The 26,583-nt window shown below is 37.0% G+C and overlaps 1 protein-coding gene across 2 annotated transcripts in view; it reads right to left on the bottom strand.

Moving 5' to 3' along the window:
• Positions 1-24,815, bottom strand: part of ILDR2 (immunoglobulin like domain containing receptor 2) — a 55,660-nt gene extending 30,845 nt beyond the window's left edge. For both annotated transcript variants that reach the window (XM_032220126.1, XM_032220127.1), the window contains exons 1-3: positions 24,672-24,815; positions 13,597-13,929; positions 9,467-9,586 (exon numbers count right to left, since the gene is read on the bottom strand). In XM_032220126.1, coding sequence (XP_032076017.1) covers positions 9,467-9,586; positions 13,597-13,929; positions 24,672-24,717 — 499 coding nt within the window. In that variant the 5' untranslated portion in view covers positions 24,718-24,815. The remainder of the gene's footprint in view (positions 1-9,466; positions 9,587-13,596; positions 13,930-24,671) is intronic.
• Between the last annotated feature and the right edge of the window lie 1,768 nt (positions 24,816-26,583).

Here is a 26,583-nt window from a genome sequence, read left to right as displayed (position 1 = left end):
TTTCATTTGTACTCAGTGTCTGATGCATCGTGTTGCAATGTCTAACCATAATGAGTCAGCATTGATGGATTCCAGTTGTCCTGATAGCATTTCTCCATTGTGGCAATATCCTGGTGAAACTTTTCACCATGTTCATCACTAACTAGACCTAGATTTTCAGGAAATAAGTCCAAGTGTGAATGCAGAAATTGGATCCTCACTGACAGGTTGTGCTTCGTGGTTTTTATGCTGTAAGAAGTTTGTAAAGCAGCTGAATGTAGTTTGGTGCTCTATAATTACCAAGAAAATTCTCAATGATATCCTTCAATGCTTTCCAGGCAAATAACTTTGGTCCCATTAGCAGATATGAGAACCACTTGTCCAGTGGTGGGTTCCAGATCCCGGTGCAACCGGTATGGTGCAACAGGGCTCTGCGTCTCCCACATGCATGCATATAGCACACGTGTGCGTCCTTACCTCCACGACGCCTATGTAATGCTCCAGCTGCTCAGTGCAACATTGCGCAGGCACCGTACGCTCCGTGCGCGGAAGCATCGAAGAGCTCAAATACAGGTAAGGAGCTCAGGTGGGCGGGTAGGCCCTCCAGAACACCGTACCGGAATGGTACCCAGTGCTCCTGGCAGGCACAGATATACCCGTACCGGGGCATACCGCCGCAACCCACCACTGCACTTGTCACTGGTGATGTATCTGATTTATGGTCAGGAAAAATACTTTTCTTAATCTTGGCATCAGTTATTCTTCAAAACATCTATCTAAAATAAGGAAAACCTGCACTTTCATTGTTGATCCCTTTCACAAAATTTTAATCAGTCTAAGTTTTCTGTGAAGCAGAGCCAAAAATAATTTGTCGGACCAATAAGTTGTTCATGTACCACATTTTTCTGTCCTGGAACCAAATTCTTTCAGAGTGGAACCAAATTCTTTCTTTTTAATGTAATGAACTCTCTTGCCTCATTTGCATATGAAACAACATATATCCAAGCTGCATTCCAAGCATTAGAACCACTTTGTTTAGATCCCCATGGGTATTCTAGTTGTAACTGGTGTACTGGATGTGCTTCAACATTTCCATGTTTTCCTATGTTTCTTTCATGTATGTAGCAGAGCCACTAGGAACTAAATATTGAATATTGCCATTGTATAAAAACAGAAGATTTCTATAAAATGGTACTGGATAGATTAAATTACATACTATTCATGATTAGCAGCCAAAAATTTATAAGATACACGTCAAAGTGTTCAGGAAGCAAACTATTTGTTATCCAGTGCCTTGTTTAGAATATAAGAATGTATAAAACTGAGAAAGGAGACATATACCCAGAAGTTAGCTATGGAATAAAAGCAAAGAAAAGCTAGATTGACCCCAAAGGTGCAAAAAGACAAAACAATCCTCCTCAACAAGAAAGCATTAGGCTGAAAAAGTAAACAATATGGTAATAGGTTAGTATCGTAAAAAAATAAATTAGATAGGAAAACTAGCATTGTAACTTTGGGATGTTTGGATTCTATTCTATAAAATATGAGGTTTGCTTGAGGCATATGTTTTAAGTTTGCTGATATTTTGGTTATTTGGCAATATAAACCTATATTTTTATTCTAGACATCTAAAGTTCTGTACACTGTACAGTATATATGGTACACTAAAACATAAGATTAGTAAATGAAGCCTGTTCTATCTGTATCATGTTTTTCTCTCTATCTTTGTGGATAAAAAGGCCATCACATCAAATTGTCTAGAAAAACGGAGATAAAAATAAGCTGGACAAATATCTTTGAATTGGAAGCATTTTTAAGGCAATGTTCGGATGCAAAACTCTCACACATGAGATAAGCAACTAGCAACTGTTGATATGTTCATACACAATAATCTATGGAAATCTCAGGAAATTAATAAGGTGTGGAACTCTCGGAATTTTATCCCTTGCTGAACAAAGATATGCACAAAATTAGGAAACATGTCAAAGAAAAAGAATATTGTGGTCGATATGACAAAACAAACAAAAAGCAAGCAAATATGCAACTACATTGACAGCAATTTAAGCATAGGATTAAAAAAAATATCATAATTACATTATTGAGCGAATGTGTATTGTTCATAGTTATATAGTTGTGCAACTTTTGCAGGAATTCTTTTTGGAGGGATACTCCCAACAGTGCATGTGTGCAGCCAAGCTGTAACATTCTTCTGACCTAAGCATTCCAATAACTTTTCAAATGCACAGAACAGGAAATGTGTTTCTTGTAAATCAGAGAGGCATCCAGCAATCTGCTGGGAGATTTATTAACAGTGTGTGGTCATTTAATTAATTCCTCCTTGCTCCCTCAGATAGAATTAAAGCTGCTTTCCCTTCAGTTCTTTTTGGAGATTGTCAATCCATGGAAAAAAGTGGCAAAATTTGCCAGTCATCAAAGTTTTCACAGACACAGAAATAGCCATACGGGCTGTTACCATAGAAACTTTTAGTGCTGAGGCCTTTGAATTGAACCATTAACCTTTGTTAACAATGTATGGCTGAGGTTGGCAAGTAATAAGGAATGATGGGGAGATCATTGGGCAATAAGTAGTATTTCAAAGCAGTGATAAAAGGACAGGGACAAGCCTGAACTCAGACTGAAGAAGCTGCCAGCAGTGTCATGCAAGTTATAGAAAAGGAAGATACTTGAAGAAACTGCATTACTTACAGGTTAGAGTAAGTGCATAGGATATATAAGAACTGCTTCAAAAACAAGTATTCAGTTCCAGGTCAGTAGAACTCATAGATAACGTATCTGTAGAAATATTATAATCTGTTTATAGGTTTAGGACTCAAATATAATAGTATATTTGAGTAGTAGTATAATATATATTACATTGTACAATTGTGCAGTAGAACCTTAGCAATAGAAAGGAAGTCTTGGTAGGCTGCTGTAGTACTGAGTAGATCCACCTGAAAGGCGAGCCTGTGAAATTGGTGGCTATTTTAGTTGCTTAGCAAGATCAATAAAAGAAGTGTCCTAAATGTATTGACAAACAGGAAGAGAATAGGATCATAGAAAGTTCTGTTGGGCCAAAGGCTATTTGAATGGGGGTTGGTTGCTACACTTTTTTTATTTGTGACTACTATGTCTGGTTAGGACGCCACACTACCAGCCTAACTAGATTGGAAAGCCATGATAAATTACTCATGTCCTTGTCACTACAAATGTAAACTATTGCAACATGTTATATACTGTTAGAGCGGGTGAATGGAAGAGGCAGAATCAAGCTAACAATAACAACAGCTCTTTATTAGTGATAACTATGTACAATCCAGCAGCCTTCTGTTTGACAGCATTCCCTTTTATAGGGTGCTGTCAAATGTCTTAGCCAATCACCATTCAGTATTTTCCCGCCAGATCAGAGGACCTTGGTGGAACCCACCATACTGTCTGTCAGTATGTAACATATACAACATGGGCTGCTTTGTAAGATGACTTGGAAGCTTCAATTAGTCCAAGTGCAATGGTTTGCTTAAGGAGTGATAACAGATTCAGTGATAGTAATTAATCAGTGGAACAGTTTGCTCCAGAAATTGTGGGTGTTCCATACTGACAATTTTTAAGAAGAGACTGAACAGTCATTTGTCCAGAAAGTATAACGTCTCCTGCTTGAGCAGAGGGTTGGACTAGAAAACCTCCAAGGTTCCTTCCAACTTATTTTCTGACTATTACAATAATTAGGTCTTGATTTGTATATATCTATAAATATAATCCCAATATCTCATTCACTGTACTAGTTGATAATTTGATCCTTGTCCATTTCAAATGCTGGTTATGCCCTTTAACGTTCTACATACCACGCTCCTAGATATCAAAAGGACCATTTCTTCCAATAAGAATTGGCCTACTCCATGCTTTCCTACAGGGAGGGGTCTCCCAATGCACATGAGGTGAAATGTGCGATAACCTGACAATTGCCTTTTTTTTATCTCCCAAGTAAAGAATGCTCCAAACATTCTAGGAAACTACTCAAAACCTGGCTTTTCTGCAGATTTCTCTTGTTCAAATTGTAGGTTTTAATAAATCCTAAGTAAACAGAAACTGTCACAACTTCTATATGTTTAATCACTAATTTTTGATTGATTACAGCAGAGTACAAATATAAATAAATCTTTCTGCAAATTTGAATATATAATATTTATATGCAGTTACTTACATATTTGAAATAATATGCAAATATGGCAGGTGAATATGGCAAATGCATGTTTGGACTAATTTTCAATTAGTACTTTGTAAATCCTCTTCTGATAGAAATAATAGTTTCCAAATGTTTCTGTGGGTAGTTAGCAGACTACTGTTGCTGTTTAATTCCCCCACTCCACTTCCTTATAGAACTTTTCTTTCTTAGTAATAACCTTAGGTCTCCTTGTACACACTTCACATTTGAAATATTCCCATAGATTCTCAATAATATCCAAATCTAGGAATTTTAAAGGTCATTCCAAACCTTGTAGCTTCAATTTTTTCACTGATTATAGGACATTAGCTTCTAGGATGTATTGATATTGAATGGAATCCATTCTTCTGCCAACCCACACAAGTATTTTCTGTGGCACAGTGCCATTAATAGAGCCACCCCCATGCTTAACGGGATGTTCTCTTCCTTAAATGCTTCGTCCCTTTTTTCTCCAAATATATCTCTTGTGATCATGGTGAAATAATTCTGTTTCTGTTTCATCACTCCAAAAAACATTGTTCCCAATTGTTTCAGGCTTATCAAGGTCTCCCCCACCCTCCCTTTAGTTAATACTTTTCTGATGAAGGTTTCCTTCCGACAACTTTCTGGTGAAGTTCACTGCGATATAAACAATGCTTTACTGTGGACCTATGGACAACTCTTCATTATCAGCTAATATTTTCAACAAGCTATTTGGGTTGATCTTTTTGCAGATCTGGGAAAGATTTTAAATTTCTTGGCTCTCAACCTAATGTTGAGTATTTCAGCAAGATAATAGTCTTTAATACGATCACCTTCGGTATCAGGTACTTAGAGGGGAAAAAAAGATTTTTGAATGTATAATAACTTGTTCTAAAAATTGGCCTGCAGCTATATCTGATTGACCACAGTGAGATCCCCAGGCAGCTTGTGAAAGTAATCTTCTCAAAAGAACATTTCAGCATTGAGTATTGGAGAAGAGGCTGGCAGCTATCTCCAAGGAGAACCGAACTGCCAGCTGCTAATCTATGATTCAGAATACCAATAGACTGAATCCCAAACGTCAGCATCCCATGCATTTCAAAGATAACATCTGTTTTAGTTACTGCAAAACACGCTACTGGAAGCCTTTAGAAAAATAACATAAAATCAGAATAATTTACTTAGACTGTCATAGTTTAAGTAATCTACTCGTGGAGGATTTTCTGACTTCCATTTCACATTATATTGTATAACATGTAATTTTATGCTGAATATTTAAAACTTGACAGGATTTAAAATACATTTCCTCAATGTATACATACAGTATGTATACAGACCATGGTTAATTATTACATCATTCCTTCTAAAATCTGCCAATAGAAGTATCTATAATTTCTTCCTATGGATGTAAGAGATTATATGTCCCTCAATTCACCAAACCACATACATTCTGCAAAAGTAGGGTTTGTTTATCTTCTAGACATTATGCCATATGCTATAAGAGGAAAAAATAAGTTTTCTATGTATTTTACTGATTTTTCTATGAATTGTACAGTTTAGAAATCATGTTGTTTCCCTATCTTAGCAGTAATATTTTTAAATATAATATAAGCAACTTAAACTTTCAGAGTAATAAATTATAAAAAATAATTAAGGAGCCAAGGTGGCGCAGTGGTTAGGGTGCAGTACTGCAGGCCACTTCAGCTGACTGTTACCTGCAGTTCAGCGGTTCTAATCTCACCGGCTCAAGGTTGACTCAGCCTTCTATCCTTCCGAGGTGGGTGAAATGAGGACCCAGACTGTGGGGGCAATATGCTGACTCTATAAACCGCTTAGAGAAGGCTGAAAGCCCTATGAAGTGGCATATAAGTCTAACTGCTATTGCTATTGCTAATCATCACTCCAGTTAATAAAGCAAATTCAAAAAACGCTTCTCCTGGTGAGCCATCAGCTGCAATAAAATTGCATTATTTTAACATTCAAAAAGCTGCAATTTAAAGATAATAGTAATAGGTTTCTATACTTACTCCCAAGCAGCAAATGTATGATGCATTGAGACAGGTGGCTAAATGGACAACTGTTTAAATCATATCATCTACTGTTTTAGAATTTCCCTGAATAATTACTTTATAACTTGTATTAAAACAAATTTTCATTTCACCTGTAATTCATTTTCATGATGCAGTGCTTTAATTCAAAAGCATCTAGTAACAAATACTACATTTATATATCTCTTATTGAAGTTTTCTATAAAAATCATATATATTACTTATTCAAAAATAAAGTTTATTTCTCTCATTGTGCCTGATGTATCAAAATATTATTTTTAAAATCAGAAACTGTTGCACAGTCTGTTGGCAACATAATGATTACTTATAGGTAGTCCTCAACTTACAATTAATTTAGTGACCATTTGACCATTTGATCAATGGCACTGCAAAAAGTGACTTATTACCATTTATCACACTTATGACTATTGCAGCATCTCCATGGTCACACGATCAAAATTCAGATGCCTGGCAACTGACTGATATTTATGAGAATTGCAGTGTCCAGGGGTCACGTGATCAACCTTTGTGACCATCTGATAAGCAAAATCAATGGAAAAGCCACATTCACTTAACAACCATGTGACTAACTTAAAACTTAACAACTGTGGCAAAGCAAAGTTGTAAAATGGAGCAAAATTAATTTCACACCTGTCTCACTTATTAAAAGAGATTTTGGGCTTAATTTTAGTCATAAGTTGAGGACTATTTGTACTTGGTATTGTGTCTCACTGAGCAATCATGGTATGACACAACTTTAAATCATTAATGGTTTTTTTTAGTTTGTGGCACAGTTTCTCAATAAAAGCAAATACCAGTATTTGTAGTTATTCAAATTGTGAAGACAAAATTCATACCCATTTAAGAAAAGGCCAAATCTTCCAATAATCTATATTCTGTTTAAATAAAAGTTTTCTAATTTTTTGCAATAAATCTTATTCTGAAAGAATCTAACTGAAACGTTGGCATGAGCAATTTTTATGTTTTGACTCCTACAGTTTTTAAAATATGAAAGCCAATGAAGTACAACTGACCATTTAAAAATACTTATTTTTACTAATGCAAGCTAGAAAAGAACTAAATCACTGTATATTTGATTACTCCTGTGATTGTAGTACTTCAAAACTTCTGTTTATTATCCAGTGACACATACCTGGTGATTTTGAAGAGTTTCTCCTAAAGCATCAAAACAATTATTTTCACTTTAATCCAGAGAGAAACAAAACCTTAGGATGTTTCAGGATTTATAGGAAGCTTTGTGTTGCAGAGAAAAGAAATGCTAAGAGCTTGAAGAAAATATTGCTGTATGATTCTCCACATGCTATAAAACTCGTCATGGTCTTTAAATGAGCAAAACACTGCATCTTAGTCAGCAGTGGGTTTCATATTTTGTTACCACTGGTTCGCCGTGCATGCACCCACTCGCTTGCACAGGCACCTGGCCTTCCATGCATGTGCTTTGTGCACGCATGTGTGGAAGACACATGCGTCTAGCCTCAAAAATGGTTTGGGTAAATTGGTCCGAATCGGATGAATATCATCTCTGATTGGAGGGCAACATTTTTGAACTCAGGAATGTATCCAAAATCCAAAAACCCTTGGCTCCTGGAAGAATGAAAATTGGGGAAGCTGTGGTTGCTTCAGGGCTGCTGCTATGTTGCTGGGCTTGGCATGCGATCCCCCAGCTGTAATTTATTTATAATCTTTATCTTCATGTTGACTATTTTTATTTATTTGCTTTTACTATTTGTAAAACATATAGCATTTGTTACCAGCTATTTTTTTAAGAAAAACAAGCCTTTGGAAGTTCAGCAAAAACACATTGGTTATTATTTTTTCATGAATTATAGAAAGAGCAGAAGGATTCCGGATAAAAATCTTCTTCTGTCACGAATTTAAAGGGCTTTCGCCGTGAGCAGAAAAACATCTTTCAATCCTGTGGAAGGAAAGCCTTGCAGTGACCAGCAGGACTGAAAGGCACTGCCCCACATCTGGACTCCAATTATAAAAAGGAAAGCTGCAAGCTCCAGAGTGTGGGTGTGTAAGTGCATTTGGAAAAAAGATGTATTTTGTGTGGGAAGAGAAGGAATGAATTTTCAGCTGAGGGAGTGGAGTCATCAACTTCAACAGGCAGCTAATGATAGAGGAGGAGCAAGCTTGGACCAGCAGCAGATAAATTGAAAGGAGAAGCACAGCCCAGAAGCTTCACTGCTCCAGCAGAAATGCTGAAAAGCTTCAGCCAGCTGGCTGCTGGTGAAGTACCTTTTTCTCACTGCCAGCATAGACTGAGAAACTGCCAAGTCAGTCTTTCAGCAGCAGTTTAGAACAACAGCTGACAGCAAAAAAAAAAAAGCCAATTTGAAAGTGGTTAAATGGTGGCTAGAGATTTTGACTTAAGCTCAAGCAATAAAAGACAATAGAATTGTTATAAAGTGTTTGGGAATAAGATATAGACAATATAAATATAGCATAATATATCAAAGATCAGTAATCAAGGTCAAGGTACAAATTTAAAAAATAAATTTATTAAATTTTAGATAATAAAAACCTGCTTGTTGCTCTATTGATCATTTCTCAAAAGAATTTGTTTAAACTCATGTATATCGTGGCTGATTAGTAATGGGCCGAATCAGTAGCTGGCCTGTAAAATCTACCAATTTGCATTCAGGAACAAATCAAGCACCATCACACTTGGATACACATATTTCACACAGTATCATCTGGTCTCTGGCTGCTTTCTGGTGTTATTTATATAGCAAGGTTCAATTCAACTTTGAAAAATAAAACAATCCAATACTGGGCCAATCCATTTATACCGTCCCCAAATTTTCAGATGTATTTGTTTTGGCTTGATTGGAACATTTTTCTTGCACAACTGCTTATATGTTGGAATAGTTACTGTTATCTTTTAAATCAAAGGTTCAAGCATTTTGAGGGCCATACAAAATTTGCTATATTTTAAAATTTATATCTGTACATTTCCTCTGGCATTCTTTTAATTTGATAATCTAGTGTTGTTGTTATTTTTAAATCTACCTTTATGTGCCAGTTATTACACTAAAACAGTGTTAAATTAGTGCAAATTGATTGTGAAACAGTATTGCTGGCCTCATCTTACATCAGTCTTATTCTGAAACAAAAAACAATGTAAAGTGCAGAATTCATGAATGAGGCACGTGCAAATTTACAAGAATTGTTGTTTTTAATATTTATTGAATAAACATGCATTTATATAAGATATAAGTAGGGTAAAACTCACCCAAAACAAGTAACTCCACTGAATCCTCATTCTTGCCTTCTACATCATCAGGTGTGATAACGAGGCAATAATACAATCCACTGTCTCCCCACATCAATTTTCCAATGTGGAGGTCTGCATCTAACACAAAATATAAAACAAGCAAGAATCAAAAAGAGAGACAGAGAGAGGTACCTAATACCTAGATGCTATTGACAACATTAATTTTTCTTATCTGGAGTGATGAAATTTAATTCATTAAAAATACCACCGGAAAAATCAAGGACTCTTCAGAGAGCAAGAGAATTACAGTAAGTTTTTTTGAACCTGGGATTGTCACACAAGGTTTTTTTTTATTATTTGGTTTCACAGGGACCTTTGAGCTGATATAATTATTGCATAACTGTGGTGGTGCGGTGGTTAGAATGAAGTACTGCAGGCTAACTCACTGCTCACGCCAGGAGTTCGATTCTGAACGGCTCAAGGTTGACTCAACCTTCCATCCTTCTAAGGCCAGTAAAATGAGGAGCCAGATTGTCAGGGGCAATGTGCTGACTCTCTAAACTGCTTAGAGAGGACTGTAAAGCACCATGAAGTAGTGTATAAGTCTAAGTGTTATTGCTAGTGATATTATTGAGTAGTCAATTATAATTGTTCACAACCATTTTAGCAAGAAGTTATTAATGAGGGTCAATGTGGGGTTTTACCTAACAGAATAAGTAAATGGCAATGTTAGAAATGTTTTGGACATATTGGAATATTTGAAGCAACATAATGAAAAACAAGCTGCATTTTCCTAGATGCAGAGAAAGCCTTTGACAATTTAAGTTGGGCTTTCTTTCAAGATTTTGGAAGATAGAGAATTTTGGCAAGAACTTTATAAAATAAGAAAGATTTCTTTCTTTCTTATAGGTAGGTCCATTGCAACTTCAAACAGTTGCTAAGCAACCAATCACTAAGTCAGGACTATCATGCAGAAAGTTATCTAGCAAGTTATAATTGTACTTATAACTTGCTAGATTGTATTTTTTTTCCATTTTTATTTTACTTTTTACCCCTTTCTCGTGCTATTAGCTTTCTTTTTGACTTCTTACACTCTGTTAAGACACAAATATCACCTAGCAGATGTAACTCAATGGCAGTATTTATAGCTACAACACTTATAGCTATCAACATTCTTTGTACCCATAACATTTTCAGCTTCTGAGACCCCAAAATACTAGAACTGATTAAATCTTTTAAAACTAAAATAATTAGTTTTTATAGATGTTTGTTATCAATAAATCTATATGATATATAGAAGTTAAGAGATGAGTGTAGTAAAGAATTACAAGTTTATTTTTTAAACTCTTTGATAAAATGATACAGAAAGTTTAAATGATTTTGCTAAAACACAAGGATTTACTTTATTACATTGCGTCAGGAAATACATGAGCAATTTGAGATTAACGGTACAGTTAGTCCTGGACTTACGACCATAATTGAGTCCAGAATTTATGTTGCTAAGTGAGAAATTTGTTAAGTGTGTTTTTACAACTTTTACAACTTTTCTTGCTATATTTATTAAGTGAATCACTGCGGTTGTTAAATTTGTAACATGGTTGTTAAATGAATCTGGTTTCCCCACCAACTTTGTTTGTCAAAAGATCACAAAATATGGTCACATGAGCCCAGGCATTGTGACCGTAATAAATATGAAGCAGTTGTCAAGCATCTGAATGTAAATCATGTGACCATGAGGATGCTTCAAGAGTCATAAGTGTGAAAAATGGCCAAAGTCATTTTTTCAGTGACTTTGAATGGTCATTAAACAAACTGTTATAAGTCAAGGACTACCTGTATAAAAAGAAACTATAGCCTTTTTTTCAAATCATATTAATTTCAGAAAAAAAATTAGGCAGAGACTACAGGAAAAAATAAATAACAGTAATTTTTGCACCAGAAATTTGAATTAGACATCTAAATCTGATGCATTTCAATACTATATTGGAAAAAAAATATTTATTCAAAGTTATTACAGGATTATCCAGTGGAGGTCTGCTAAATCTTACAAGGCTGGAATTTTCCAACCCTAAAATCTCACACTGAAAATCATTCCACAGTCAGAACAGCCTGTTTCAGGGTGGGACACTTATAGTAACATTGGAACAGCTTGTTCCAATGTAGAAATACTTTGGTGAGAGTAAATGAAACATTTCCTGAGAGAGTTTGGGAGGGGGGGTGTTTTTCTTTGCAGGATGAGGACATTTCAACCTTTAACACACAAAAGGTTGTGCTATAACAACATGAAATTACAGAATAAGAGCATTACTGTATTATTATCAGATCAGGAACCAACATGACTTAATTTAAAACATTTATAAATCTAGGAAAGGACAATTATTGGCAACAATAGTACCTCCTTCAGAAAGTATTCGAACTCTGAGCAGTACCCAAACAAGCTGATTTCTTTCAGCATGCATAATGAAATCGTACACTGAAGGATCCCCTCTGAAAATCTTAATGCAATGAAAAGCAGAATGAAGGGAAGTGAGTTTTCAGGTTATTTCATTGCCAAATCATTTAGAGATTTAAAGGAGAAAATCAGCATAATCAATTGGGGCTAGTAAGAAAAAGGAAGGCAATAAATCTTTAAGGATTATAAGACATGGCTCTATGTAGATAAATTACACAAAATTATAAGGTGCTTAATTCTGCATGAGAGGATGCTTTAAACCATTCTAATAGCCAAAATTAATTAAAGGATACCTATGACAAAGTTATCCTTATCCATGTTGTCTTTAACCCTGGAAACATTAATGACAACATGTATTTTGAGCAATATAATCTCTTATGATAAAGAACCCCCAAAATGCTCACTAGTTTATTGAGGAGAAAGCTGAACTCTGATTTCTCAATTCACTGAATTTATCCTATTGTCTCATCATTTATTTTCATTCATTCCATTCAGATGCAAAATGGCTTGATAGTTTTTATTAAATAGATTCAGCAAAAGTTTGCAAATGTATTGTTTATTTGGAATGTCTTTAAAATTTATTTTATATATTACTAATTTTACACCTTACGGAGAAGAAACCAAAAGTTAAAAAAGAAAACCTGGAAAAAATTAAAGAGCTTGTGGACACAAACGCAAGATATACTATACCAGTTTTATGTAAATTTTTCATGAGTGGTATGCAGGAAATTATTTCCCCTTAAATACTTAAAACAAGAATCAAAGATATTGGGAATCAAGTCAGAGAAAATAAAATTGCAATAACAATTATCTATAGCAGTAAGAATGCCTAGGTAAAGTATACAATAACAATTATCTCAATGAAATAACTTTTCATTTTTTTATTCTCAACTGCATGGTAGCAAAGCTGCTTAGCTGTTAAAGCTAGTAAAGCTGTTTTCTAGTCAGGAAACAAATTAACTATTTTTATATCATTCTTCTCAATGATAACACCCACAATTCTGTCATGCTGTCCTCAAAGGTTTGCCTAGTATCTATTATGTTTACTTGTTGATGAGTAAAATATCTTTTTTTCATTTTATGTTTTTTAAGAATTTGGATAATTGTTGCTACATTTCTTAGAAAATAGTTACATTGCCATCATTTGCAATTGTCCTGTTCAGTTTAATGTTTTTCAAAAAATTTAGATACCTTTAAATATAAACTTACAGGGTATAGGAAGAGTGCAATTAAATATTTATAATAAACTATAATTAAAATGTTATACTACACTCTAAAATAATTTTTTATTCATTTGTATCTGCCTTTATTATTTTTACAAATAAGGCAGTGAACATCCAACACACCTTCCTCCACCTGTTTTCCTCACAACAACCCTCTGAGCTGGACTGAGAGCAAGTGACTAACCCAAAGTCAACCCGCTGGTTTTCATGGCTAAGTCAGGAGTTGAACTCATGGTCTTCTGCTTTGTAGCCTGGTGCCTTAACCACTAGACCAAACTGGTTTTAATTTTATAAGCTACTGATTTTGTATGCTACTCATTTTATATGCTACTATTCATAATACACTGTAGTGTTTATAACCTGATGTTCTGTAGTATTCATAACATAATATACTATTATCTCATTTTATTTGTTATTTATAATAGCTAAAGAAAAACTTAGGTCATAATAAAATAATAAGCAGATTGAATTACCATGTTGAATGGAGATATCTCTTCCTTTGTAGAACTCTCCCATCGTGACCACCGAGCCCTGTTTGGATGCCACAATGCGGACAGTTCTCCTGCTATCCACACAGTCCAAGTACGGATCCCATTCCAAGTTCCTCTTGTTTATTGCCTGGATCCCTGCGGAGACAACTCCCAGAGCTTGTCCCATGCGATCTTGGCAATAGGATTTGAATTTCCATTGCACCACAGCTGGTTGTGTGGAAGAAGTTGAAAAGTGGCATCGAAGCACAACTGATTGAAAGAGCATTGCCACCTGTCTCGTCTCAGGCACCATAACATGCACGGCTTCAGTCACAGCTACAAAGCAAAATCATAAATGTTACCAACTTATAAGGTATATATCATCTACTCAGTATGCCCATTCCCGAATGATAAATGGGAGATGGCTGGTTTCTAAGACTTATCATCTAGCTGTGGTATTAGAAGAAACTGTGCCAAAAGAACATGGATAGCAAGATAACAGTGAATTTTAATGCTAGAAAATGGTATGTTGTTGTTTTATCTACTATAAATAACAGTGGCTTATCAAGTCATACTTATGACTTAGATTTGCTTTTCAGTGAACCATCGCTTGACATTTAATGTGAAGCAAAATGTGGCTAATCTTAATTCTGAGTTGCTTCAAATAAATCACTAATATTAATTAATTTTAAGCTACTTATCAACAATTGGTAGTCACAATGGCTACATGTTACTTCAAATAGTGAAGGCACTATGTTGGCCAAATCCATAAAATATGAATAGGTGGCAACTATGTTGATGTGTTACTTTTAAACTTCCTACAGAATTCATTTAGTCACTACCTTGGTATCAGAGTATTAAAACTTTTTAAGTATTTTAAGTATTTAATAAATTTATAGGCCGCCCAATCCCGAAGGACTCCAGGCGGCTTACAGAAATACATTTCCAAAAATAAAGAATTAAAAATAGAGAGAGAAAAAAACAGATTAAAAGATCACTTCATACACTCAATCTAGGCGGGGCTGAACCTCATTCATGAGGTCAACAGCCCCAGGCCTGCTGGAATAGCCAGGTTTTGGTAACCTTTCGGAAGGCCGTGAGAGTGAGAAGGATCCGGATCTCTGGGGGTAGATCGTTCCATAGAGTCGGAGCAGCTACAGAGGGTCGCCAGACGACATTGTCTGGTCGACAGCACCTGGAGAAGGCCCACCTTGTGTCATCTTATCGGCTGTTGGGAGGTATGCGGCAGAAGATGGTCTCGCAGATATCCGGGTCCTAGGCCATGTAGAGCTTTAAAGGTAATAACCAGCACCTTGAAACGCATTCGGAGACCAATAGGGAGTCAGTGCAGCTCGCAGAGGATAGGTGTAACATGGGTGTATCTTGGTACACCCAATATCGCTCGCGCGGCTGCATTCTGGACCAATTGTAGTGTCCGAAAACTTTTCCGGGGCAGCCCCATGTAGAGCGTGTTACAGTAGTCAAGTCTTGAGGTGGCGAGGGCATGAGTGACCATTTGAAGTGCCTCCCGATCCAGGTAGGGCCGCAACTGGTGCACCAGGTGAACCTGGGCAAAGGCCCCCCTGGTCACAGCTGACAAGTGATGTTCTAATGTCAGCTGCAGGTCCAGGAGGACACCCAAGTTGTGGACCCTCTCTGAGGGGTGTAAAGTTTCACCCCCCAGGCTTAGAGATGGAATATCTGGACTGTCCTTGGGGGGCCACATCCATAGCCACTCAGGATTGAGTGCAAGTTTGTTCACTCCCATGCAGACCCTGACAGCTTCCAGGCACTGGCACATCACTTCCATCTTCCATTTAAAAAAGGATGAAATAATGCTCATTTTTAAAAACTCAATGAAAATAAAAACAATATACCAAGAAGGTGGCATACTGGTTGTGATTTGATCTCTTCGGGGGATCCCAGGGATCCGCTATACAAGTATTTTAATATTGCAGACTTGCAGTATTATAAGTCATACTGATATTATAGAACACTTTTAATTAAGCGGGTCCCTTGAATAAACATAACTTTGAGTTTCAAATAATTTCGTTGTTGTCTTAGGTGACATCTGTGAAAAAAATTCAGGTGCTCAGGCATGAAAATGTACCGCTCAAACACTATACTTTTCTGCTCACACTGAAAAAAAATTAGAGGGAACATTGCCAAGGACTCTGTCAGATTGTGGGCAAGGGAGTCAGGTATCTCTCCAAGCTCCTTCTGAAATCCCAATGGGTCCATCAGGCGCCTGGGGCGGAACCATTTAATTGGTTCCACCTCCCTGCGGTGGGGCAGTAGCTTCCGAAAGTCAAGCATCAGCAGGAAGTGATCTGACCATGACAAGGGCAAGATCTCTATTCTCCTTAGTTCGAGATCACGTCTCCACTGCCCCAAGAGAAAGACGAGGTCGAGCGTGTGTCCCGCTGTATGAGTCGGACCCTGAATTACCTGGGTCAAGTCCATGGTTGTCATGGAAGCCATGAACTCCTGAGCTCCATCAGAGCGTTCGCCTAGAGATGGCAGGTTGAAGTCCCCCAGTACTATCAGTCTGGGGAACTCAACCGCCAGTACGGCTACTGATTCTAGGAGTGCAGGCAGGGCTGTTGTGACGCAGCTGGGAGGTAGGTATGTCAAAAACAAGCCCACTTGACCCCCTAGGTCCAACTTCACAAGAAGAGACTCACACCCGACAGTCTCTGGAGCAGGGATCCTGCGAGGAACCAATGACTCTTGGATAATAGCTGCCACTCCCCCACCCCTTCTCTGATATCATGGTTGGTGGAGCACCTGGAGATGTTTGTATCACAAAAGTCAAATTTCAAGGAATTGTTTTCAGCTTACTTTATTTATTTCCAATCTTCCCTTTTCAAACTGATAAAGAAACTATAAAAGAAACATACAGACAGATCACAGCAGCATGGCATTAGTCATCGAAAGGGGAGGAGACATTTGACAGATGCCATAGGCAGGTCAATAGAAAAACTCTCTTCCCATTGTGCTAACATTTGAAATAAGTAATTATACCAGGAAATTTAGGAATTCAACTAAAAAGAAAGATACCAGTGTCAAGAGAATTCAAAATATGTCTCATTAGCATTTAAAAAGAAGTAGGTAACCTAAATATACAGCAATTTGACTGAAATGAACTGCTGTTGCCAGAATTATAATATGAGCAGGGTCAAAAAAATTGATTTACTCTAAGACATCTTGAATATTTTATAGAAAAAAGATAAAAGATATAGAAAAAAAGAAATAAAAATAAATTTCTGAATACAATCTAGATTATGTGGCTTATTTTACAGGAGATTTATACATAGCTACAGTACAGTTGTTACTTCACATCTCTGTAAAAAAACTCAGTCTTTTAATTGCAGAATTTCCTGAGGTGGCTAATACTGTACATAAAAAGATGTTTTGAAAATAAAAGCAGCTCAAAATGCAGAAGCAAATGATCACAATTGAAAGAAACAGCAGCAGTGTTATCAAAAAAGAGCACAAAAAGAAATGAAAGGAATAGATCTCCATTGCTTATTTTCAATAGCTATTAACATTTTTTGTTATATAGACCACATTTTGTATTAGCCCTGTAATATATAGTAACATATTCCAGGTAACTGTTAAAGACACTGGCAAAAATGATGTTATAAATCTTATTCTTCATCCAAGCATTTTCTCCACAAGTGTGTGGTCTGTATTCTATTATATACATATGTAACTTGATAGACCACTTTCAACCATCAATACAAGCCAGTAACTTTGTGTCTTACTGAATAGGATATGATGCTGTTTGTGACGCTGGACAAGGTTTTCTAATTGTGTACTATCCACAAATTCTTCAATTTTCAATCCTTGGGTTGGAGTTTGATCCAAGTTTATGAATTTGTAGCATAGCAACTATGGATTTATTCCAGATAATATTTGGCCTCATACATGAAAGTGGTCATACATGAGATCTAGTTTTCACCTCTTAGTAATTGTATGATGATATGAAAACTGATGATTTGGTTGTTAGTCTTTTGTTGTGGGCAAATAATTTCCAGATTTACCTAACTTTAGTTGATACCTCAAATTCCTGAAGGACATGAGCACTGTTAAAGAGATCTGTCCAAGATATAGTACTTTATAGATATGAAGGATTGCAGCAGATAGTTGGTACTTTTTCCAGGAATCTGATAGGTAATTTTGCTGAGCACCAAGCTTAGTCCAGAATGTGGAAATGATAAAGAGCATTTGATGATGATGCTCCTAAGCAGCCTTTTATTTGCTTATTCTGAGATACTAAGAAGCTCTAAGAAATAAATTGTTTCCTGATGAGTCTGTGGAAATTTCACTAAACAAACTCACATTCAAGGGTAACCTCAGGAACAAGTGTGAAAAAACATTCTTACTTCTTTGCACTTACTGCATTGCAAACACTGCATCAACAGTTTTATTTAGGTTAATCCGCTCCTTTTGGGAGAAAAGTATCAGCAAATACTGCCTACAAGTTTCTGTGGGAATTTTAGATAAGATTTCATTGATAATTTTTTTTAAAAAATATTGATTCCACAGTAATAATTCACCATAAGAGAACAATTCTGAAAAATGAAGAGACTAGAGAAAAAGTAACTGAAATTAAAACTCAACAGGGCAAAATCTCTCCACAGATATTATTTGAAACCACACTAATTTTATTTATTTATATATATATATAGATAGATAGATAGATAGATAGATAGATAGATAGATAGATATAGATATATAGATATAGATATAGATAGATAGATAGATAGATAGATAGATAGATAGATAGATAGATAGATAGATAGATATAGATAAACAAAAGACAAACAAAACATAAAACATACAACCTTTAGCTATATGAAACAGTTAAAACCACACTAATTGAGACTCAAATAAATTATTAAAAAGTGATCCAAGTTCAAGAATAGACCAGCAACATTATGTAGTACTGTCTAAAAACACTGTAAAAGTTCAATTTCTTTCAGGTGACTGAAAGTGATCTAATAAGAGGCACAAACAAGTGCACAAAAAATGTAAGGTAACAAGAAGAAATAAAAACAACAAATTAAAAAACATATAACAGAAAAACTTTTAAGAATAAGTGCAGCTTTAAATATATGCTAAGCAGGTAATGTCCAAGGAATCAACTTAGACAATTTATTTGATTGCAGAGAAATTAAATGAAGTCTTTTATTTATTACGGATATATAGAATACATACCCAAACCATTACCAATTTTCTCTAGGAAGAATTAAAGTAATTAAAGCAGGCTAAGATAATAAGTATATTCTGCGACATCATAAGAAACCCATACTAATTAATCATTGGACCATGATGGCAATCACTGTTTTAAAAAGAACTGAATAGAGTTTTTCAACCTATGAACATAAATATGTAACTTATTCTTTGAATACCGCATTGATAGAAGTGATTCTGTTGAAACTGTATTCTTGGACTTTCACAGAATTTCTGACTAAATTCTTCATCAAAGAGTCTAAGTAATCTTAGCCATCATGGAATAACAGGATCTGCCCTTTCATGGACTGCTAATTTGTGGGAAAAAAGTGAAGAGAAGAAAAAATGGACAATTTTCTCAAAAGAAAGAAATGAAATGAAGCATTTATGCTGGTGCTAATTCTTTTTCATTTGTTTAGGAATTAGGAGTAAATTAGAAATAAGAAGTGAACTGGTCAAGTTTGCAGTTAATACCATGTTTCCCCGAAAATAAGATAGGGTTTTATTTTCTTTTGACTCACGAAATAAAAGCTTGGCCTTATTTTCAGGGAGGTCTTATTAGTTTTGAGGTGCAGAAAGCCCCTTAATCTTGGCCTGTGGCCTACAGATGAGCTGATCCAGAGAGGGCCAGAAGTTCTGTCTCTGTTTCTGGCACACTCTTGCCAGCCCTAGCGTCACTGGACTGCTGCTCTTTTTGTGGCTGCCAGTAAGAGAAGGGGCAAGGTAGCTAGGATTTGCAGGAGCAGCCTCTGTGAGGCCATTCTGCATGGATGACAGGTGCATGTGAGGTGTGTGGAGCACGTTCCCCACTCCCCCCCAGGAAATGGTGGGGACCGGCTGCGCATACATTTAAATATTTTAGAGGAGGGCTTATTTTAACGCATGCATTCAAAAGCCCAATTGAGCTTATTATCCCAGGAGGTCTTATTTTCGGGAAAACAAGGTACCAAATCATGTAGTGGTGAAAAACAAAAATTGTGAAATGTTTTAAGCTGGGTGCATGATCAGCCAGGTGGCAAATGATTATCAATTTAAATAAATAAAAAGTGATATACATGGAAGATGGAAAATAAACAAACATCACAAATATTAAACGGTGTGCCTAAGTTGTCTACAACTAACAAGAAATGGACCTTAATGTCATAGTGGATCAATGAAGATGTCAACTCATCTGGAGTTATGAGAAAAGACAAATCCATGCTATGGAATCATTAGGAATGAGATGGGAAATGAAGTGTCAGCATTATAATGTGCTTATATTTCTACCTATATTCATCTATATTTCCAATACTGTGTTCAATTCCAGTCATTTGAAAAGGGATATAGAAGAACTAGGAAAAAGGAAACTAGTCATCAAAGCTCAAACAAGAAAAGACTCAAATATTTGGCACAATTTAGCACAGAAAAAGTGCAAATGATATGACTGAGTTATACAGAATTCTCAGGGACGTGCAGTCAGGGGAGGCATGGGAGGCAGGGCCTCACCACTGTCATCATGAAAAGAAAAGGAAAAGGAAAAAGGCTGAGGTAGTTGCTGCCAGAGTCACAGTGCATGACTCTGCTTAGTGCTTAACTGTTTAAAAAAGCCTCTTAAAAAAGTGCCCTCTGCAGGAGGAGGCGAGAGAACCACGTGCCTCATTTAGTCTATCTTTATGATTACTTGAGCAGAGTTAAGCAAGGGTTAAAAGTCGAAAAATTCCTTATGTAGATGCGGCAGGTGGTTCTCTCGCCTCCTCCTGTAGAGGGCACCTTTTTAGAGGCTTTTTTTAAACAGTTAAGCAGAGTCATTCATTGGAGGCTCTGGCAGCAGCTAACCCAGCCTGACCTCAGCAGCTCTTGCCTTTTTATTTTTACATTTTTTACATTTTCATCATGACAGACAAGAGCAGAGTTGAAATCCTCTGTGATTGTGAAAAAGCTGGAAAAGGTATGTGGGTCAGAGGGAGGGGGAGGAGTTCAAAATTAATGTAATTTGTAAGTAATTTTTTATTGTAAGTAATTTGTGTGTGTGTGTGTGTGTGTGTGTTTGTTTCTTCACTTCACTCAAACTCTCTCTCAATTTGAGAGAGAGTTTGTTTAAGAAGAGAGGGGCAGCCTTGTTTGAGAAGAGAGGGGCAGCCCGCCAGCAGAGGCGGGTCTTTTACCCACCTCTGTTGGCAGACTGGCGCTTTCTTTCTTTTGCCCACTGTGCCTCCCTTCTCTTTTTCCTCTCCCCCCACCGGGAGCCCCGTCCTTCTCCCCTCCCCCTTTCCTCCTCCTCCTCTCCCCTTTCTTCACTGTCTGCAACTGAGCAAGGAGGCACCGCAGGACCAGGCCCCTCGCACCCACGTCCAGCCCGCTGGAGCTCGCCGCACCGGGGGAGGAATGAGACCCCGTTGTCCCGCAGAGCCCACTGCCACTTGAGCAGGGAGGACGAGGAGGAGGAGGACAGGGAGAAGAGCAGTGAGGCTTTGTGCTAGCCAGCCGGCCAGGCGGGGAGTAGGTCGGGTGGGGGGTGGGTGGGCTGGCTGGCTGGCTGGCTGGCTGGGGAGGGGGATCATGGCCGCTCAGGTGGCCCCTGCCCCTGCCGCCAGCAGCTTGGGTGTCCGGCTCCATCCAAGCTGAACAAAGTGGAGGATTGTTCATCGGAGGAGGTGGGGGGCGAGGCGGCGGAGCGCAGCGGCGGCGAGAAGCAGTTGGAAAGTGAAGGTCCAAACGCCGAGGCTTCGGGGCTTCAGCGGGGCTTTCTGAAAGCCCCGCCAAAGCCCCGGCGCCGCTTTCTGAAAGCCCCATCGAAGCCCCGCCGTTGTGTCTGCCATACAGGTGGGATGCATACCTCTCTATGGACGACACAGCGGCAGCACTTTAAAGCCCCCTGCCAAAGCCCCACCGCTGTGGCGGACACAGCGCCGAAAGCCCAGCCGAAGCCCACCGCTGGCAGACATAGGGCGGCTTTTGCCCACTGGCCTCACCAGCCATAAACCTCACCACACGTCACTGAGAATTCTGCATGGAGAAACTGAACAGGGATAATCTGCCCCTGTCTCAAAGGTCTAATACTAAGATTCTTCCAATGAAGGTGATTGGAAGGAAATTTGAAATAGAAAAAAATTGTTTACTCGTGTTATAACTACCCTATGGAATCTTATGATCAGCAACCCTTTCTTGAAGAACACCCAGAACATATAGTTTATTCAGAATATGGCAACACAAGCAGTTGTGACTTTAGTCCACCCATGTTACACTATCAATGCATGAATTGTACTGGCTAACACTGGGCTTCCAAATACAATTCAAGGTGATGGTAGTTGCCTATGAGGTTCTTCCTGGCATACTGTATGATTATTTGTGGAATCATGGGTCTCCAGTTCTCTCTGCTTCCCATATACAGCCCGGCAAGGCTAACATATATCAAGTTCCATCAATTAAACAATGCCTTCTCTGCCATAGTCCCTTCCCTGTGGAATACTCCCATCCCACAAATAAAATTAATTATCCCTATTTTGCCAGCCCTTAAGAATACCCTGAAGACATATTTCTTCTTTCAAGTGCTAGTCCAGGAAATTAGATGAATGTACCTTATGAGTCCTTTGTATGATCCTCTTCCATAGTATATTTTACCTTATTATGCTTTATTATTTTACCATTTTGTTTTAGGATTATTTTAACCCTTAAATTTTGTTAACTAAGTTGAAAGAATCACTTTATGGAGTGAGATGGGCAGCATATAATTTTAATTAAGTAATAGTGGAGGACTATATAAATTGAGGAAATAAATAATGGCAGACCTTTACCAGACCTAACTGCCAATCTTATTTTTTTCTTTATTTATTCAGAGATACTATCAACAGTAACCTTTTTCAGATTACTTTTATTCTAAAAATCCTTGGTTTATATATGTTCTTGTATCGTATATGTACTTCCATAAACCCAAACCCATTTATATAACTTCAATATTGCAGTACTGGCAGCTTCCTAGGATCCTCTCTAGCTATACTTAGATACAAAGTAATATTTCCACCACTCCTAGAAGAAATGACTAGATGACATTCTGCCCATAGAAGTGTCAATCTTACAGGGAGCCTGAAGAGTTGTTTTCCCCTTCCCCAGGAAAGAATTACCTCAGGCATCTTCAGGCATCATTTTTACATAGGTAGCATTTGTGAAAGTAATTCTGCTAAATTGTATACATTACTGTGTAAAAATAATGAGATTATTTTACATACAGTGAAAGTCAATGTACACTGCTATGTATATAATTTTATACAGTAACACAGATTTGGTAAAAGCAAAGCTAGATGGTGTGTTTTCTGAGGGAGTCCTGATCAGTAACAAGAAAAGTAGCAATTTTATAGCAAAATAATGGAGTATATCCTTTCAAACAATCAAAATCAGTCAGAATCAATTAATAAAGGCATATTACACAATGCTGGAGTATCTTAATCTTTTTTTAGGATTACCCTCATGTACTTTATGTGATCCTGTCCTGTATTTTTTTATATCCATGCTATTTATTGCAAGACATAATTTCAGTTAGTACACAGCAAAGTTGGATACCTCCTTGAAAAGAAATAGGGGCAGAAAAACTCACCAGGATGCCATCATTATCAGTGTGTCAGCAACTGGACATTGCATGATCCCTGCCTCTAATTACCTCTTCACACTGTACAATGACACCAAGAATTACTTTGTATTGCACCTGGATTGCTTCAAGTAGGCTATCATTTGTTTGGCTTAATGTAACACTCCTTAACCTCCCTAAATTAAACCACTGTTGTGTTAGAAAACACAAATGCAGGGCTTCCTGGCTTCCATCAGCACACTACAGTTTCAGCAATCTGGAAACGGAATAACTCAATGACTGAGCATGGTGATTTCAAAAGCAAGAATAGCTATTTATAGATGTTCCACAAAATAAAAGGAAGTATAGCTAATCTGGGATCTTCGGGGTATCAGACATCTTTGATAGAGAGAAAGAAACCACAAACTTTCCTATGCAGATAAACTGTAACAGGGATGAAAACTATAATGGGTTTAAAACTTTCTGAAAGCTTATTAGTCCCCTCCAATTTTCTAGTTCTTAAGACAATTGCAGACTAAGACAAGAATTGGAAGATTGATTGGTTGATATTATTTGAAATGTTCACCATTCCAAATCACCACCCCCTTTCCTTCCATATCAAAGCATGCTAGACTGTAGAAGTGATTTTTTTTAAAGGATGATCTAAAAATGATTTCGTCCTTCTGCTGCAGATTTATAATCTGGAGATTATTCAATGTTTATGAGAGAATAGAGAGTATTAATTTGTATTCGTGGAGTATGGACAAAAAGAGTAATAATGACTGCTTTGCAAATCAAGTCATTTGTGTGGAAAACTGTTTCCTCTCTCAGAGCTCAAAGAATCTTCAGCCTGCCCTTATCATGCTAACTCTCCATATTCTCTGTAGATTTACAAAATATATTTCTTTGCATGGAATCAACTACAAAGAAATTCCAGAGATGGCACCCTTAGGAAAAGAAAAATATTTCAGTAATTTATGTTCTTCATCACACTAAATATTGTGGCAACTCATTCCCAGATTAAGTCTCACTGAATCAAATCAAGAGGAGAGGTTTAGAACAGGAAAAAAATTCTCTTAAACAGTTATGTGATGAAGAAAAGGGTATATTATTGATATATGAAACAAGATTGTATGTCAAATACACTGTTTTCTATTTGCTCAGCATCTTGCTCTCTGTGCCTCTCATTGCTTTATATAATATCGAGGAGGTAGCGTGCCTGCAAAGAAATCCAAAAATCTTTATTTGCAATCCAAAAAGTTCTTAATCCACAAAGAAATTAAAGGGGAAAAAACCTTACCTGTCATCCACAGGAAAGTGGTCCAGCCCAGTAAGACCCTGTCCATCTTGTAGTCTGTCCAGGCAGAAGAACAGCAGGGAAGGGAGCAGAGCCAGAAAGTAAATAAAGCTCCTTGTTTTGAATACTGTGAAGTGGCACGTAGAACAGTTCTTTCCGTTATCTGCAGGTCTTCCACCACACAACTCAGTGTGTGAATAGACAGAGTTCTGAATGGGAGCTACCATTCTGCTAGGGGGAAACAAAAGCATGCAACGTTCTATTCTAATAATTCAATTCTCTCTTGCTTTATTTACCAATCTTGGGCAGGAGATAAAATCACTGTTAGCCAGTTATTTTACTCAAACCAAATCCAGATTGAAAATATATTTAAATCTTATTATGTTTTTAAGCATCACCTCCCCTGACATCATTCTTAGACTACAAGAGTGTCTAAATCACATGGCAGTCCATTGAAACTGTCCAGGAACAGAGAGAGTTCATCACTGGAAATTCTTAGGGTCAACCAGCCTGCCTAAAAAGTCCAATCATATCTAAAAGACGTGAGTGAAAATTAAAAGAAGAGACTAATGTTTAAATAAAGTTGCATGATTTTTCACCTCATAATTTTACAATACTGTAGAATGAAACTGAAAAAGGAGCACTTATCTACAACTTTGTATTTGCATCAATTAGAGAAAGGGAAGAAGGTAAGGCAAGCAATGAAACTTTTGTGACCATTTCCTTCAAAGTGATTTATAATGTCTTCATAGCATTTCCCAGCTGTTGCGGAAAGTGTTGTAAAGCCTGCCCTCAATACTATTATTTTGGCACAACACTGATTGAATTATTGTAAAAAACACTATAAGTTGCTAGTGGAGATGCCGTTTGTAAAAGGTAAGTGCAATTATCAGGCACAACCTGTTAAAATTCTATAGATTGTTCTACTGTTCATGTTCTAACGTTATTCCATTGAATCTAGTGGTGAAATCTCCTTCAAGCTGTAATGTGCAGCAAAGTAGTTGATATGTTATTTAAATATGGATGAGTTCCCATATACACTTGATACATTTAGTAACAATAATAGATGCAGGATGATTCTATATGCTATAGTTTCCAAACATTTAAAAATTGTTTTAATATGCAATTTTCTTCCCCCCACCCCCACCCCAAATGCAAAACTTACTGGCTGATGTTCCTGCTGGCAGAGCAAGCATCAAGTCATGAAGAACCAACAGAGGAAATAAATGTAGCTATAAAATAAGTACCAGTATATCTCAATTTGGAATAATGAGATACACTGAGATCTTCCATGTACCATTTTTAGCAGGGGGCACTAAAAATAGAATCAGAATGGTGGAAATGGTCATTTAGATCATCAAGTTGAAACCCCTACCCCAAAAAGAAATTCAAATTAAAACAGCCCAGACTTTTGATTGTGTTGCCATTTCTTGACTATATTCTACTCCCTCCCTCAGTAAATGCTTACACTGCTGAAGTGCTCTTACGTTGGAAAACAGGTTTTTATATGACTAGAATTTTTACTACTATATTACATTTTCTATGTCTGAATGACATCATAGAATGAATGAGCTTCAGTCTTGGCTTCCATTTATGTAAATTCCTTCATTTTTTTCAAGAGTGCTACTATATTCTGTTCAGTGATTCCCCCCCCCCCCCCAAATTGTCTTATTCTCTTCATAAAACTAAGGTGTCAATTCCAAGATAATCTTTATTGCTCTTCTCTGATCCTCTTCCAGGTTTTTTTTCTGAAGTGTTCTTAAGATACCCCAAACTCAACCCCGTAAGTCAAAATGGAATCTGACTAAAGCAGAAAAAAATGGAAAATAGTTCCTGTGATTTAGAAATCTTTATTGATCAAAAGTTTCCAACACTGCATTTGCTTTTTTTCTGTAGTCATATCACATGGCTAGCT

The sequence above is a fragment of the Thamnophis elegans genome, chromosome 6 (genome assembly GCF_009769535.1).
Source record: "Thamnophis elegans isolate rThaEle1 chromosome 6, rThaEle1.pri, whole genome shotgun sequence".
NCBI classification, from domain to species: Eukaryota; Metazoa; Chordata; class Lepidosauria; order Squamata; family Colubridae; genus Thamnophis; species Thamnophis elegans.
Note: the sequence above shows the minus strand (reverse complement) of the source record. Positions and strands in the feature narration are given on the sequence as shown.